The sequence below is a fragment of the Oncorhynchus kisutch genome, linkage group LG26 (genome assembly GCF_002021735.2).
Source record: "Oncorhynchus kisutch isolate 150728-3 linkage group LG26, Okis_V2, whole genome shotgun sequence".
In the NCBI taxonomy this organism is placed as follows: Eukaryota; Metazoa; Chordata; class Actinopteri; order Salmoniformes; family Salmonidae; genus Oncorhynchus; species Oncorhynchus kisutch.
The window spans coordinates 24,747,739-24,763,846 of NC_034199.2; the positions used below are offsets into that span (position 1 = coordinate 24,747,739).

Consider the following 16,108-nt stretch of genomic DNA (forward strand, 5'->3'; position numbering starts at 1 on the left):
ATCAGATGGTCATGTACAGGTAGAGATATTGGTGTGCAAAAGAGCAGAAAAGTAAATAAATAAAAACAGTATGGGGATGAGGTAGGTGAAAAAGGGTGGGCTATTTACCAATAGACTATGTACAGCTGCAGCGATCGGTTAGCTGCTCAGATAGCTGATGTTTGAAGTTGGTGAGGGAGATAAATTCCTAATTGTTTGAAAACATATTATGAAGCATGTCTTACCTTGCTTCAAAGAAGCCTAGGCAATATAGAAACGTGGAGGCAATTCTTTCATAAAGACTTCATAGGCGGTGTGTTATATTCTACATTCCATTCACATTTCCACCAACTTCAAACTGTTTCCTTTCAAATGGTACCAAGAATATGCATATCCTTGCTTCAGGTCGAGCTACAAGCAGTTAGATTTGGGTATTTCATTTTAGGTGAAAATTTTAAAAAAGGGGTGGCTCCTTAAGAGGTTATTAACTTGTGTTTCACATACAGTAATACTGGGCTCTCCACCCCTGATCCTGGAGAACTACCCACCTGAAGGTTTTCACTCCAACCCCAGTTGTAACTAACCTGATTCAGCTAATTATTTCAATCAGGTGAGCTAGATTCGGGTTGGAGCCAAAACCTACAGGACGGGAGGTCTCCAGGAACAGAGTTGGAGCACTGCACTAACATATTAAGTCCAAAATCTAAAAGACGGCTTAGATCCAACTGAATTGTATCAATTCCAAAACTGTTATTATAATATCCTTGATCAGTTACTTTGTGTGTCTTAATGTTCCCACAAAAAATGATGTATTCTATTCTTTGCCATTTTAACACACTTTAGCAGGCATTGCTGAGCACAGTGCTCCTCCCACTAGCAGTCATTAGAGGTAGAACTGCAAGCATTGCATGATGCTGCATGTGCCTCTAGCTTTAAGGGTTGCGAGCAGTTGTGCACGTGACCTTGTTGATTGTGGGAATGGGTGGTCTCATCGTTGAACGACAATTTTGATATCCGTTCATTATGATCCATTATACCTCATAGCACAACAAACTACTTAATACTAATATATAAATATACTTGCAGAAAAGTAGTAGAAAGTCTGAAAGTGTTGAATTACCCAAAATAAATATTATTAAAATGTAGTTAATTAAAACACACAATATTAAATCCAATATATATATTTTCAGTGTGGATCTGGCCCGAAGCTGTCACTAGTGTACTTGTAACATTGTATCTAGCCTATTCTGGGCCCTCAGAGTTTCCTGCATCAGTGAGCTCGGGACAGACAGCTGTTTTTGCACAAAGGAAAAATGTTTAGTTATTTTATGATGTTTCCACTGGATATATGGGATCATCAGATCATGATATTTTGGTCTTTCACACTAAGACTTGGTACTTAGAGGCAGAGATCCAAATCTCTCTCTCCCCTAAAGAAGACCCGTGGAACAGTACTATCTAACGGGTGCGGCCTAAGGCAGAGACATCTGGGTATCACTAGGGTTGGGCAATACTTGGGTCTCTTCTATGATATGCTACTCCAAATATTGCGATATCCCAAATAATCATTTTGTGCTGTTATTGACTAGATAAATCCAGCCTGTGCAACTTTTGTGCTTATTTACGATATTATAGTCACATTCTCATTAAATAATAAAAATAAGGTTTAGTTAATACATTTTGACTTCATTTTCAACCCTTAACAGTGAATCAATTCCAAAATGTGCCTTAGTTCGACATATTGGGGCGGCAGGGTAGCCTAGTGGTTAGAGCAGTGGACTAGTAACCGGGAAGGTTGCAAGTTCAAATCCCCGAGCTGACAAGGTACAAATCTGTCGTTCTGCCCCTGAACAGGCAATTAACCCACTGTTCCTAGGCCGTCATTGAAAATAAGAATTTGTTCTTAACTGACTTGCCTAGTTAAATAAAGGTAAAATAAAAAATAAATAAATATTGATACAACCTAACTGATAAAACTGAGTCGTTTTGATTTGTAAAAGTTAAAATAGTCTTCACAATATATCATATTGAACGTCACGAAATTTCATCAATGTCAAATATCACAATATTCGATTTAATCATTTTAATTAATCAGCCCAACCCTAGATATCACCATGTTAATCAGTCATCACCTACCACAGGCCTTAATGGGAGGAGAAGGGTTGTCAGTGTGTAGGTAATAACTATTACATTAGAGTAATAACTCAGACCCAATATTTAACATCCCTCTCTCCCTTTCACTCTTTCTTCTCAGTTCTCTCTGATGCTCAGTCTGTCGGTTTCTTTCTGTTTGTTCTTCAGTTGGTTTAACACGCTCTGTCCTTTTTTGCATGTTAACCGGCAATTTAAATTGAACATCATGTTCAATTTGTTCATTTTGTTCAGGTCTTCATTGAGACCGAAGGAAATAGAGTAAGAGAGAATGAGAAAGAGAAAAAGAAAGAGCTTTGAAATGCTAAACAAGCTGCTCATTTTTCTTGGCCAGCTGCTGGGGGGGAGGCAACGTTCACTCAAGGACCATACACTCTGGCTACAGCTGCTTCAGAACATCGGCCAAGTTAGTCACACACACTGGCACACGTGCCTGTGGGGGGGTGGGGGGGGGGTGAGAGAGGCCTGGTGTCTGGCTGTGTGTAATCCTGATGGTCTGGTGGGTGATTTTCTGTGATGAGACTTAAAAGGAGTCTCAGCCTGCAGCCTCGCCCCAATAACACACATCACTATTTATAACACAGGTGTGGGTGCACAAAGAGGGAGCGTGAGATGGGGAGAGAGATGGGGGGAGAGATGAGGAGAGAGATGGGGGGAGGGGAGGGAAAGGCATTATTCTGCAACGCTGTAAGTGCTAAATAATGCTTTCTAATCCCAACTCCCATCTGCATGCACACACACGCTCTCAACCATACACTCAACCATACAGTCAACCATACACTAATAGGGTCAATCATCCAGTGAAAGGGAAACTTGCATCGTGAAACAGTATCTGAGATCCGTCACCACTGCAACAAAACGAGCCCCCCACCTCTCTCTGAGTAGCCCACACACAGACTTACAGAAGTGCAGAAGATGACAGGCCTAATGGTACTGTATGTAGAGCAAGGCTGGGGTTGAACTATGTATCGCAGCATCTTCAGTCTTATACATTGTGACACATAGGCCTACTCCAACTGAGCCCATTCATAGAGGCAAACTACCTTTAGTGTCTATTCATGAAGGTATCGTCTGGCCGTGGGAGTTTTGTTTAGTGCCCCAAGGCTCGTAACACACATCGTTTGCGATGGAAGACAACTAATTAGCACAGGTGGTCGCCTCTATCTAGCATGCTCCAACACCTGTGTGTTAGTGTAACTGGGGAGGAAATGTAGTGGAAGTGTAGCTGGTTAGCTGGAGGCTCAAGGCTGTACGCATCTGTGCAAACCTCCTACAGTTACATTGACTGACACTGAATTGATTATGACCGAGCTGTCTCCGGAGCCTGTGGAGGATGTGCTCTGACACTTTCCCGGACTTGGAGAGAAAATGACTGCACCGCTAAATGTTCCTGGATGTAGCACAGAAGTTGTGTCACTGCTGGGGATCTGGATACAACCCCAGTGTCCACTGCATTGTTCGGGGGAGAGAATGCTCCCTTACCTGCTTCAACAAAGGCCCACGCGGGGAAGTTTGTGCCTCTGCATCGCCAAAAGGTTAGTGGACAGTGTTTAGGGGCAACTGCTATGATGTTTCTTTATTTTCTCCGCCAATCTATATATTCACCAAAATGGACATACCATGTTGGTCAATACAGTTGAAGTCAGAGGTTTACATACACCTTAGCCAAATACATTTAAACTCAGTTTTTCACAACTCCTGATTTAATCCTTGTACAAATTCCCTGTCTTAGGTCAGTTAGGATCACCACTTAATTTTAAGAATGTGAAATGCCAGAATAATAGTAGAGAGAATAATTTATTTCAGTTTTTATTTCTTTCATCACATTCCAAGTGGGTCAGAAGTTTACATACACTCAATTAGTATTTGGTAGCATTGCCTTTAAATTGTTTAACTTCTGTCAAACGTTTCAGGTAGCCTTCCACAAGCTTCCCACAATAAGTTGGGTGAATTTTGGCCCATTCCTCCTGACAGAGCTGGCGTAACAGAGTCAGGTTTGTAGACCTCCTTGCCCGCACACGCTTTTTCAGTTCTGCCCACAAATTTTCTATAGGATTGACGTCAAGGCTTTGTGATGGCCCCTCCAATACCTTGACTTTGTGTCCTTAAGACATTTTGCCACAACTTTGGAAGTATGCTTGGAGTCACTGTCCATTTGGAAGACCCATTTGCGACCAAGCTTTAACTTCCTGACTGATGTCTTGAGATGTTGCTTCAAAATATCCACATAATTTTCCATCCTCATAATGCCATCTATTTTGTGAAGTGCACCAGTCCCTCCTGCAGCAAAGCACCCCCACAACATGATGCTGCCACCCCCCGTGCTTCACAGTTGGGATGGTGTTCTGCGGCTTGCAAGCCTCCCTCTTTTTCCTCCAAACATAACGATGGTTATTATGGCCAAACAGTTCTATTTTTGTTTCATCAGACCAGAGGACATTTCTCCAAAAAGTGCGATCTTTGTCCCCATGTGCAGTTGCAAACTGTAGTCTGGATTTTTTTAATGGAGGGTTTGGAGCAGTGGCTTCTTCCTTGCTGAACGGCCTTTCAGGTTATGTCGATATAGGACTCGTTTTACTGTGGATATAGATACTTTTGTACCTGTTTCCTCCAGCATCTTCACAAAGTCCTTTGCTGTTGTTCTGGGATTGATTTGCACTTTTCGCACCAAAGTACATTCATCTCTAGGAGACAGAATGCGTCATGCACTTGTGTCATGCACAAAGTAGATGTCCTATCCGACTTGCCAAAACTATAGTTTGTTAACAAGAAATTTGTAGAGTGGTAGAAAAATTTGTTTTAATGACTTCCACCTAAGTGTATGTAAACTTCCGACTTCAACTGTATGTATCATGACCCAGTGCTCGTCTGGAATGTGCCATTCTGCCTTGCTGTCACGTCCATTAATTTGGGTAGTGTGTGCGTGTAAGGGGGGTGGTTAGAAAACTGAGCATGATATCCCTCTAGTGGTGTGGGGGCTGTGCTTTGGCAAAGTGGGTGGGGTTATATCCTTCCTGTTTGGCCCTGTCCGGGGGTGTCCTCGGATGGGGCCACAGTGTCTCCTGACCCCTCCTGTCTCAGCCTCCAGTATTTATGCTGCAGTAGTTTATGTGTCGGGGGGCTGGGGTCAGTTTGTTATATCTGGAGTACTTCTCCTGTCCTATTCGGTGTCCTGTGTGAATCTAAGTGTGCGTTCTCTAATTCTCTCCTTCTCTCTTTCTTTCTCTCTCTCGGAGGACCTGAGCCCTAGGACCATGCCCCAGGACTACCTGACATGATGACTCCTTGCTGTCCCCAGTCCACCTGGCCATGCTGCTGTTCCAGTTTCAACTGACCTGAGCCCTAGGACCATGCCCCAGGACTACCTGACATGATGACTCCTTGCTGTCCCCAGTCCACCTGGCCATGCTGCTGCTCCAGGTTCAACTTCCACCTGACTGTGCTGCTGCTCTAGTTTCAACTGTTCTGCCTTATTATTATTCGACCATGCTGGTCATTTATGAACATTTGAACATCTTGGCCATGTTCTGTTATAATCTCCACCCGGCACAGCCAGAAGAGGACTGGCCACCCCACATAGCCTGGTTCCTCTCTAGGTTTCTTCCTAGGTATTGGCCTTTCTAGGGAGTTTTTCCTAGCCACCGTGCTTCTACACCTGCATTGCTTGCTGTTTGGGGTTTTAGGCTGGGTTTCTGTACAGCACTTTGAGATATCAGCTGATGTACGAAGGGCTATATAAAATAAATAAATTTGAATTTGATTTGGTAGAGCCCACCTGTGCTTTATTGGTTGAGACAGGTCTTGCTTGATGAGAGGCTTTTTCTTTTGAATGCTGACATTTTGAAATCAGAACTGTGTGTATGTGTGTGTGTATATATATATATAGTACCAGTCAAAAGTTTGGACACACCTACTCAAAGGGTTTTTCTTTATTTTTACTATTTTCTACATTGTAGAATAATAGAAGATATCAAAACTATGAAATAACACATATGGAAACATGTAGTAACCAACAAAAACAAATCAAAATATATTTTATATTTGAGATTCTTTCAAGTAGCCACCCTTGGCCTTGATGACAGCTTTGGCACACACTTACTTTATCATTTTATTCATTTAGCTACTTACTTTTTCTATTGTTGTTGAATTGTCGAGAGTTTAACCTGCAAGTATGCGTTTCATTAAAACAGTTTACTACATGTATATGACAAATAAACAAACTTGAACTTAGAAGGGAAGGGGGAGGGCAGCCAGGAATATGGGGGGAAAATATGGCCAGCTTTGTGGTTAGATTGTATGTGAACTAACATTGAAAATACATAGGCCCTGAAATTATTTGTCCTCAAATGTTTCGTAATCCAAAAATCTCACAGCTGGTAGAACTGATTAAATGAAGAGGTTTAACAACTTATTCGATTATACAGGTACATTTTATTCCTCATATCTCTTTATATTCATATAGCCTAGGGGTTATGTTGCTTCTTATCTCTCATGTTTGGAGTTGTTTTAAGCTGTTATACGGACCCTTGAATTTTTCTTTACAGTTGGGTTGAGATCAAATACCCCTAAAAACCTACTTCTCCTTTAGAAAAACAGACTACATGGCATTGATATGAGTCAGAAACATTTATTCTACTGTCAAAATTGTCTACAAAGTGTAAATAGAATAATTTTTCAGTCTCATCCAAGACTGGTGGTGGTGACTGCATCACAACGTAAATGAAGGCTGGGTTTGTTTCAATCCTGCCCACAAAACACAAGTAACCATCAATTCGGAGCGCAGCTACATACGACCTGATCGCAATGCGTGTCGTAAATTTGTGTTGACTTTGGATATCCCTGTGGATAGGGACCATCTGTAAATTACACAATGTACATGGGACAATATGTTAAAATACTATAGCTCCAAACCAAATATAAACTGTAGAAATTCATATACAAATATTGAAAGCATGCAACATGAAAATATTGTCTCATTTACATTGTGTAATTTATTGACGGTCCCTAACTAGCCCCAGAGATAGGCTATCCAAAGTCAATGTTAGGTCGCATGCCAACAGACTAAAGGAAATTGGCAAAATCATTTGGCTAACACTTCCCACCTGCGAACACACACGAGACACGCACATCAAACCACACTCCAAAACCAAATCACGTCAGTCATGGCCGCTAGCATTTCGTAATGAACCAAACCTAAAACGAGGCCATATCAGGAAGTGCAGTTGCCCATTAAAGACAAACTAATGACATGTTGCACCTCCAACGTGCTACCTTTAAAATGAGCCAGGAGGAGGCCACATGTGAACAGCAGGCCAATAGAGCACTTAGAACAGCAAATTCTGAACGCCGTGTCTCCCGCTTGCTAGCGTAGTAACGACTACCTAGCGGCTTCCCTGTTTCATCTCTTGCTGTTCGCTGGACTGTTCATCAATCACGGTACTCCATTTTGTTTATCTGTCGGCCCCAGCCTCGAACGCAGGCCCTGTGTGTAGTTAACTGACCTTCTCTGCCCATCCATCACCATTTTACCTGTTGTTGTTGTCTTAGCTGTTGTTGTCTTACCCGTTGTCTTATCTAGCCGTCCAGCTGTGCCCTGGACACCATATGTGAATTGATTTCCCCCCATCTATCTTCAGAGTTCGTTCTGTTAGGTGACCTAAACTGGGGTATGGTTAACACCCCGGCAGTCCAACAATCTAAACTAGATGCCCTCAATCTCACACAAATTATCAAGGAACCCACCAGGTACAACCCTAAATCCTTAAACATGGGCACCCTCATAGATTTTATCATAACCAACTTGCCCTCCAAATATACCTCTGCTGTTTTCAATCAGGATCTCAGCGATCACTGCCTCATTGCCTGCATCCGCTATGGGTCCGCGGTCAAACAAACACTCCTCATCATTGTCTAACGCTCCCTAAAACATTTCTGCGAGCAGGCCTTTCTAATCGACCTGGCCCGGGTATCCTAGAAGGATATAGACCTCATCCCATCAGTAAAGGATGCCTTGTCGTTCTTTAAAAGTAATTTCCTCACCATCTTAAATAAGCATGCCTCTTTCAAAAAATGTAGCACGAAGAACAGATATAGCCCTTGGTTCACCTCCAGACCTGACTGCCCTTGAACAGGACAAAAACATCCTGTGGCGGAATGCACTAGCATCGAATAGTCCCCGCGATATTAAACTTTTCAGGGAAGTCAGGAACCAATACGCGCAGTCAGTTAGGAAAGCAAAGTCTAACTTTTTCAAACAGAAATTTGCATCCTGTAGCTCTAACTCCAAAAAGGTTTGGGACACTAAAGTCCATTGAGAATAAGAGCACCTCCTCCCAGCTGACCACTGCACTGAGGCTAGGAAACACTGTCACCACCAATTAATCCACGATAATCGAGAATTTCAAGAAGCATTTCTCTACGGCTGGCCATACTTTCCTCCTGGCTACCCCAACCCCGACCAACAGCTCCTTACCCCCCGCAGCTACTTGCCCAAGCCTCCCCAGCTTCTCCTTCACCCAAATAGCAGATGTTCTGAAAGAGCTGCAAAACCTGGGCCCATTCAAATCAGCTGGGCTTGACAATCTGAACCCCCTCTTTCTAAAAGTATCCGCTGCCATTGAACAGACTAGTAATAGGGGTTGCAACAACCTCTCTTTAGTATCGTCTGAGATCTTTAAAGATTGGAAAGCTGCATCGGTCATTCCCCTCTTCAAAGGGGGTGACACTCTAGACCCAAACTGTTATAGACCTATATCCATCCTGCCCTAACTTTCTAAAGTCTTTGAAAGCCAAGTTAACAAACAGATCACTGACCATTTCAAATCCCACCGTACCTTCTCTGCTGTGCAATCTGGTTTCCGAGCTGGTCACGGGTGCACCTCAGCCACACTCAAGGTACTAAACGATATAACCGCCATCGATAAAAGACAGTACTGTGCAGCCGTCTTCATCGACCTGGCCAAGGACTTCGACTCTATCAATCACCATATTCTTATTGGCAGTCTCAACTGCCTTGGTTTCTCAAATGACTGCCTCACCTGGTTCACCAACTACTTCTCGGATAGAGTTCAGTGTGTCAAATCGGAGGGCCTGTTGTCCCGACCTCTGGCAGTCTCTATGGGGGTGCCACAGGGTTAAATATCAATATCAACAATGTCGCTCTTGCTGCGGGTGATTCCCTGAGCCTCCTCTATGTAGACGACACCATTCTGTATACATCTGGCCCTTCTTTGGACACTGTGTTAAACCTCCAAATGAGCTTCAATGCCATACAACACTCCTTACGTGGTCTACAACTGTTCTTGAAGGCTAGTAAAAACTAAATGCATGCTTTTCAACCGATCGCTGCCCGCACCCGCCCGCCCGACTAGCATCACAACTCTGGACGGTTCTGACATAGAATATGTGGACAACTACAAATACCTAGGTGTCTGGATTAGAGGTCGACCGATTATGATTTTTCAACGCCGATACCGATTACTGGAGGACCAATAAAAGCCAATAACGATTAATTGGCCGATTTTTTTTTTTTAAATGTGTATGTATTTGTAATAATGACAATTACAACAATACTGAATGAACACTTATTTTAACTTAATATAATACATTTTAAAAAATCTATTTAGCCTCAAGTAAATAATGAAATATGTTCAATTTGGTTTAAATAATGCAAAAACAAAGTGTTGGAGAAAAAAGTAAAAGTGCAATATGTGCTATGTAAGAAAGCTAACGTTTCAGTTCCTTGCTCAGAACATAAGAATATAAGAAAGCTGGTGGTTCCTTTTAACATGAGTTTTCAATATTCCCAGGTAAGAAGTTTTAGGTTGTAGTTATTATAAGAATTATAGGACTATTTCCCTCTATACCATTTGTATTTAATTAACCGTTGACTATTGGATATTCTTATGGTCACTTTAGTATTGCCAGTGTAACAGTATAGCTTCCGTCCCTCTCCTCGCTCCTCCCTGGGCTCGAACCAGCAACAACGACAACAGCCACCACATCGAAGCAGCGTTACCCATGCAGAGCAAGGAGCAGAGATAGAGATACTTAGATACTTGTATGCTTGTATGCTCAGTCAGATTATATGCAACGCAGGACACGCTAGATAATATCTAGTAATATCATCAACCATGTGTAGTTAACTAGTGATTATGATTGATTGTTTTTTATAAGAGAAGTTTAAATGCTAGCTAGCAACTTACCTTGGTTTACTGCATTTGCGTAACAGGCAGTCTCCTTGTGGAGTGCAACGAGAGAGAGGCAGGTCGTTATTGCGTTGGACTAGTTAACTGTAAGCTGACAAGGTGAAAATCTGTCGTTCTGCCCATGGACGAGGCAGTTAACCCACCTGGCCGTCATTGAAAATAAGAATGTGTTCTTAACTGACTTGCCAAGTTAAATAAAGATTAAATAAAGGAAAAAATATATATATAAATATATAAAGTTTCCAAAACTGTCAAAATATTGTCTGTGAGTATAACAGAACTGATATTGCAGGCAAAACCCAGAGGAAAATCAAACCTAGAAGTGGCTTCTATTTTGAAAACTCCATGTTCCATAGCCTGCCTTTACTCCATTTAAAGGGATATCAACCAGATTCCTTTTCCTATTGCTTCCTCAAGGTGTCAGTCTTTAGACATAGTTTCAGGCTTTTATTTTGAAAAATGAGCGAGAAAGATAACATCGCGTCATTGTATGGGCGGGTGCCAGCAGCGTTTTGTATGCGTAACAGAGTTTGGGCAGCCAGTGCCTTTCCCTCTCCTACTGAAAAAGACAGTTGCGGTTGATATATTATCGATTATATATTTTAAAAACAACCTGAGGATTGATTATAAAAAAACTTTGACATGTTTCTGTGGACATTACGGATACTATTTGGAATTTGTCTGCGTTTTCGTGACCGCTCTTTCCTGTGGATTTCTGAACATAACACGCCAAACAAATGGAGGTATTTTGGATATAAAAATAATCTTTATGGAACAAAAGGAACATTTATTGTGTAACTGGGAGTCTCGTGAGTGAAAACATCTGAAGATCAAAGGTAAACGATTAATTTGATTGCTTTTCTGATTTCGTGACCAAGCTACTTGATGCTAGGTGTACATAATGTTTTGTCGAGCGATCGATAAACTTACAAACGCTTGGATTGCTTTCGCTGCAAAGCATATTTTCAAAATTTGACACGACAGGTGGATTAACAAAAGGCTAAGCTGTGTTTTGCTATATTGCACTTGTGATTTCATGAATATAAATATTTTTCATAATATTATTTGAATGTGGCGCTATGCAATTCAGCGGTTGTTGATGACAATTATCCCATTAACGGGATGGCAGCCATAAGAAGTTAAAGAAAGGTGAAATAAATAAATAAAAATCAGCCAGGGGCAACTGGTAGGGAAGAGGATGATTTAGGTGACCCAGACACAGGCCCAAAACAAGTTAAGCTACCCCAGTATCCCCTTGAACATTTAGGATTGCAAAACTAAAGAGATACAAGACACAGACACAGCAACAGAAGAGTAGATGGAGAGACACCAGACAAGACAGAGACCGCAACAGATGAATAGGATGATGGAGGAACTCCAGAAGAACAGAACAGGCCATAACAAACAAGAGGATAGACAAAGGAGACAGTAGCAAACAAGAACCTGAAACAACAACAGACAAGACACAGAAAAAGTGGGGGGTCAGATGAAGAGTGAACGGGACACAGACTATCACTTCAAGCTGCTCTATATATTCTAAATTAGTTGTATTTATTTGTACAATTTATAACAGGTGAAATACAGACTGTGAAAATATAAAACATGGATTACAAAGAATTTGAGGAGAAAAGGCCTGTGAAATTACTATTAAAACAATTATTTACTTTTACAAGGTCAAGACGAGAGAGGAGGGTAGACAAGAGACAGCAACAGACAACACAGAGAAAGTGATGAGAGACAGAGGAGGGGTGAGCACACAGTAGACCATTACTTAAATCTGCTCTATGGATTCTAATTACTGCACAGTGTGTGTGAGAGAGGGTGTTTGGGTATGGTGGGATTATTTAATCAGTTTGGCTCAGAGGGACAGGTCAGAGTCTGTTTGAAGTTGTTGAGTGGTTTTTGGCAATACACTGTATATGTATGTGTTCCAGAGAAGAGAGATCCACAGTAGCTATTATAAATGAGTACTGGCAGTGTCTGCTGTGGCAGGTGGGAAGGTGCAAGTTACCTGAAAAATATCTTCTCTCATTGTTGTAATTTCTCTTCCCAATGTTAATCTCAAAATGCACCACATTCATGCATTTTACTGATGAAATTCCCTTTTATTTTTTGACGGGGGAGATTGCCCCCGGACCCCCCTACTGGCTTTGGGCTAAGCCCCAAATATGTTCAAATCCTAGAAACGCCCTTGCAATTTCAACTGCCCCCTCAGTCACTTTATCCTGGCGCTGGGTCGATCTGGAGAGATCAGTAATCGGTTAGCATAAATCTGGTGATCTGATGGACTAGACACTTTGAAAAATCTGCAAATGATGAGGCAAATCAGATTAACCCACTTGCCACAATGCTGGTTTGGGTGACTGCCAGCCCTGCCCCTCTCCCCTACATCACAGTGATCCCTCCCCACAGAAACCAGGGTGTCACTCTATGCCTGAGAATCTCAGCAAGGACACACAGAAGGAAAAGCCTGCCTGTCCTTTCAGACCTAGCATCGAGTCAATGTGCTTAACAATGAGACTGCTAGGTTAGTTTAAATTGGTCTTATTCAAAAGGCTGGGAAGTTAGTTGGATGATTAAAAATGGTAGACTTACTGCTGACTTTCATAGAGCCAAAAGCCGAGGGCTGCGGCACTGGTTTGCAGCTCTCTGCGAAGGAGGTGGTTCTGGGCCGACCAGACATGATCCAATCCCCGAATCAAATACTGTAGACTACGTGAGTGTAGATGTCTTGGTAGGTTTATCTTTCTAAACCTTTGCATCCAAAAAAATAACAGTTCCTTAATATGAATGTTTGATTATTCACAATATGATTTTTTAAAATCAACTCCTCTGTCCACGAGCCTTGACAGCCGTTATTTTGTCTATCAATCACCCTTTTTCGTCCACTAACAGTAATTCAAAGCATCCTATTTCCCTTTGAGCCCTCGTTTTCCTTCAGTTGCTAGGCCTTTCAGACACGTCTTCCAAATAAAATAATCATGAAGCTGGCCTCCGAATAAACCCACTGCACTGCTGGTTTGATTTCTCTAACGTGGTCACAGTTGAACACAAAATGACAAAAGTGAGACGGTCAGACATGGGGAATGGTTGCTGTATATTCCTATAGATGCAGGGCCATGCAGTTCCTCTTTATATTCCGATGTGAAGACTCAATGACCCGACCGCCATGGCTGCTCGCTCTCCTACCCTACGGACGATTCAAACGGAAAAATCTGCCAGTTGCCCAATCAATACGTGAACGATTTCTACGGCCTTTCAAATTTGTCCCAACTCCATACACCGCGACGTTCAAATACGGGTCTTCTAGTATCGGGTCTTGAGGAAACTCTGTGCGTTTCGTTCTTCGGGAAGTGGCAGTCCAAGCCTGAAATTCTTCTTTATTCCTTCCTCCTCAGCTCGCTGTCTTTGTCACTACGGACCTTTGTAACGCTATTTGCGTAAATTGTGAGCCTTGGTTTTATGTGTAGATGCGCGTGGCGACAGGGTTACGCAAATAAACCACTGTAGAGAATCTGAGAATTGTGCACGCGCAAGGGTGAATCTGGGGTAGCCGATTCAGCCAATCCGAAGCGTATCCCTTGGCGATGGGCAGATAGCCCGTACTGTAGACCAATAAGGACGCTGTTCTTGTAAAACACATGGCATAATGTCCCTGACACCGCCCCTGGTGTTCAGAGGCTCGTGTCCGTGCGTTATGGGCACTGGGGAAATGGGCAGGGTAATCAAGAGGGATTGATAGCAGTCTTAGCCAATCCAAATCAGGGACACACTACTAACACCAATGGCTGAACAGCTGCTACCGACAGTGCACCGGTAGCAAAATTGCAATGCGGGGATTCGATTAATCTCACCCAGACGCCCGAGATGATGTGCACCGTTAAAAGTTGATTGCATTTTATTTGTAACCGGGCCGCCTCCCGGGCGTGAGCGAACAGCGAATTCGGGTCAAAACAAAAGTGCTGAAGCACAAGAAAAGTAATGAGTAGGATTTTGTGTTTTCCCATGCTTTTCCCATGCTTTTGATAAAAGCGCTTTATCTTCCTTCCCAATGAAAACTAGATAGAAAATGCTAACATTATTTGATGGAAAACACATGTTTTATGTTTCTGGAGGATGCACCATGCTGCATTGTTGACAAAATGACGGAGCAGGTGCAGAATATTGTTGGATTTGAGAAGGGCGCTCCTTCCTCCCCGTTTTTGCACGATGACGTGCCGGGTTGAGCCAACGTAAAATATCTCCCTCACTGTTGCTATGTCAACTCTTGTAATCTACCCAATAGCATGAGGTAGGCGAAAATTGCAATCTAATATGTGTGTGTGTGTGTGTGTGCGTGTGCATGCCAGCCAGAGTAAAGATTAAACAGCAGTAATTATGCCAATTAAAGACAACACTCACACACAGCAATTAGACCTGCTCTGTGTCTGACTGGGCCACCTGCAGAAACACACACACACACACACGCACACACACACACACGCACACACACGCACACACACACACACACACACACACACACACACACACACACACACACACACACACACACACACACACACACACACACACACACACACACACACACACACACTGTATCTCCCTCCCTCTCTGATTTCCACACATAATGTTTGTCATTGTTTGTGTGTGTGTGTAGTCGGAGGGTAAGGGATCATTGGCTATTATTATGTCATTACAATGTCATTACATTAGTAGGCCTACAGTATGTGAAGCCACACACACACATTATGCTTATCCTCATTAAGGCTGTAGAGCCCAGGTCACCGTGATTGGTACACTGTTATACACAGTATGTGATCTTGAACATAAAACCGTCTTGAAGGATAGAAATGAGTCATCCTTGATGGTTGCTCCACAGGAGAACCCTACCCAAGTCATCTACTGTCTAAGAAGTTAAAGGGGCTTATGTGCTGTTTATTTGTACTCTTTTATGTATTTTATGTCTGAGGATGCTGTATCAAAGGGAGATTTTTTCCCGGGGTGGTCTTTCAGCAGTGATGACGCAGGATAAAGAAGACCAGCATCAGAAACAGAGGCAGTGGTGCAGAAATAATGGGAGATGCTGCTTTCTCTTTAAGCAAACACTTCTCGGGGCGCGGGAGCACACACACACACACACACACACAAATCAGTGTATTAAAGACAAACTGGGATGAAAGAGCCTTAAGGAAAGAACAGAGAGAGATGATTGAATGGGAGAGAATAAGCACTACTTCTCAAAATGTTTTGCTCTTTTGTCTATCTCAGGTTGGTGTTATAAGGGAATTATGCAACATAAAGAATGTTATTTATTAATTCTTAATGGTCTAATGAGCTAGTTCAGTGCCAAATAATCCAACAGGGAACAGTCTTATGGTGGAATTTTCACTGTTTCGCATTGGATTTATGAGTTTAGAGCGCTTAGAAAACTCTATAAGGTACAGCACACAGTAGCAAATCAGCTTTTATACTATGCAGTTACTGTGTCACGTCTACTTCCGCTCCCCCGTTGTATCACCCATCAGGCAGTATTGTTTGTTTTCATGTTTAGACGCTACTCTTGTTTTTGTATTTACTCTATGTTCGTTCCTATTAAACTCACCGACTGCACCTGCTTCCTGACTCCCGGCGTCTTCGGGACATACTGTATCATTAACACCAGAGAAAAAAATCTAATTATGTAAACTCATTCATTCTGAAAATTCTGCATCCTCTTATGAGAAGCATTGAGAGCCAGAAGAGGGAGACAGAAGTCATCTACAGGCAGACTG

General features: G+C 42.4%; 1 protein-coding gene across 6 annotated transcripts in view; it reads right to left on the reverse strand.

Moving 5' to 3' along the window:
* LOC109870679 (glycogen synthase kinase-3 beta-like) overlaps positions 1-13,803 on the reverse strand; it is a 37,093-nt gene extending 23,290 nt beyond the window's left edge. For 2 of the 6 annotated variants that reach the window (XM_031805668.1, XM_031805666.1), the window contains exon 1: positions 12,933-13,803. In XM_031805668.1, coding sequence (XP_031661528.1) covers positions 12,933-13,020 — 88 coding nt within the window. In that variant the 5' untranslated portion in view covers positions 13,021-13,803. The remainder of the gene's footprint in view (positions 1-12,932) is intronic. The other 4 variants (XM_031805669.1, XM_031805670.1, XM_031805671.1 and 1 more) reach the window with 4 other exon arrangements.
* Between the last annotated feature and the right edge of the window lie 2,305 nt (positions 13,804-16,108).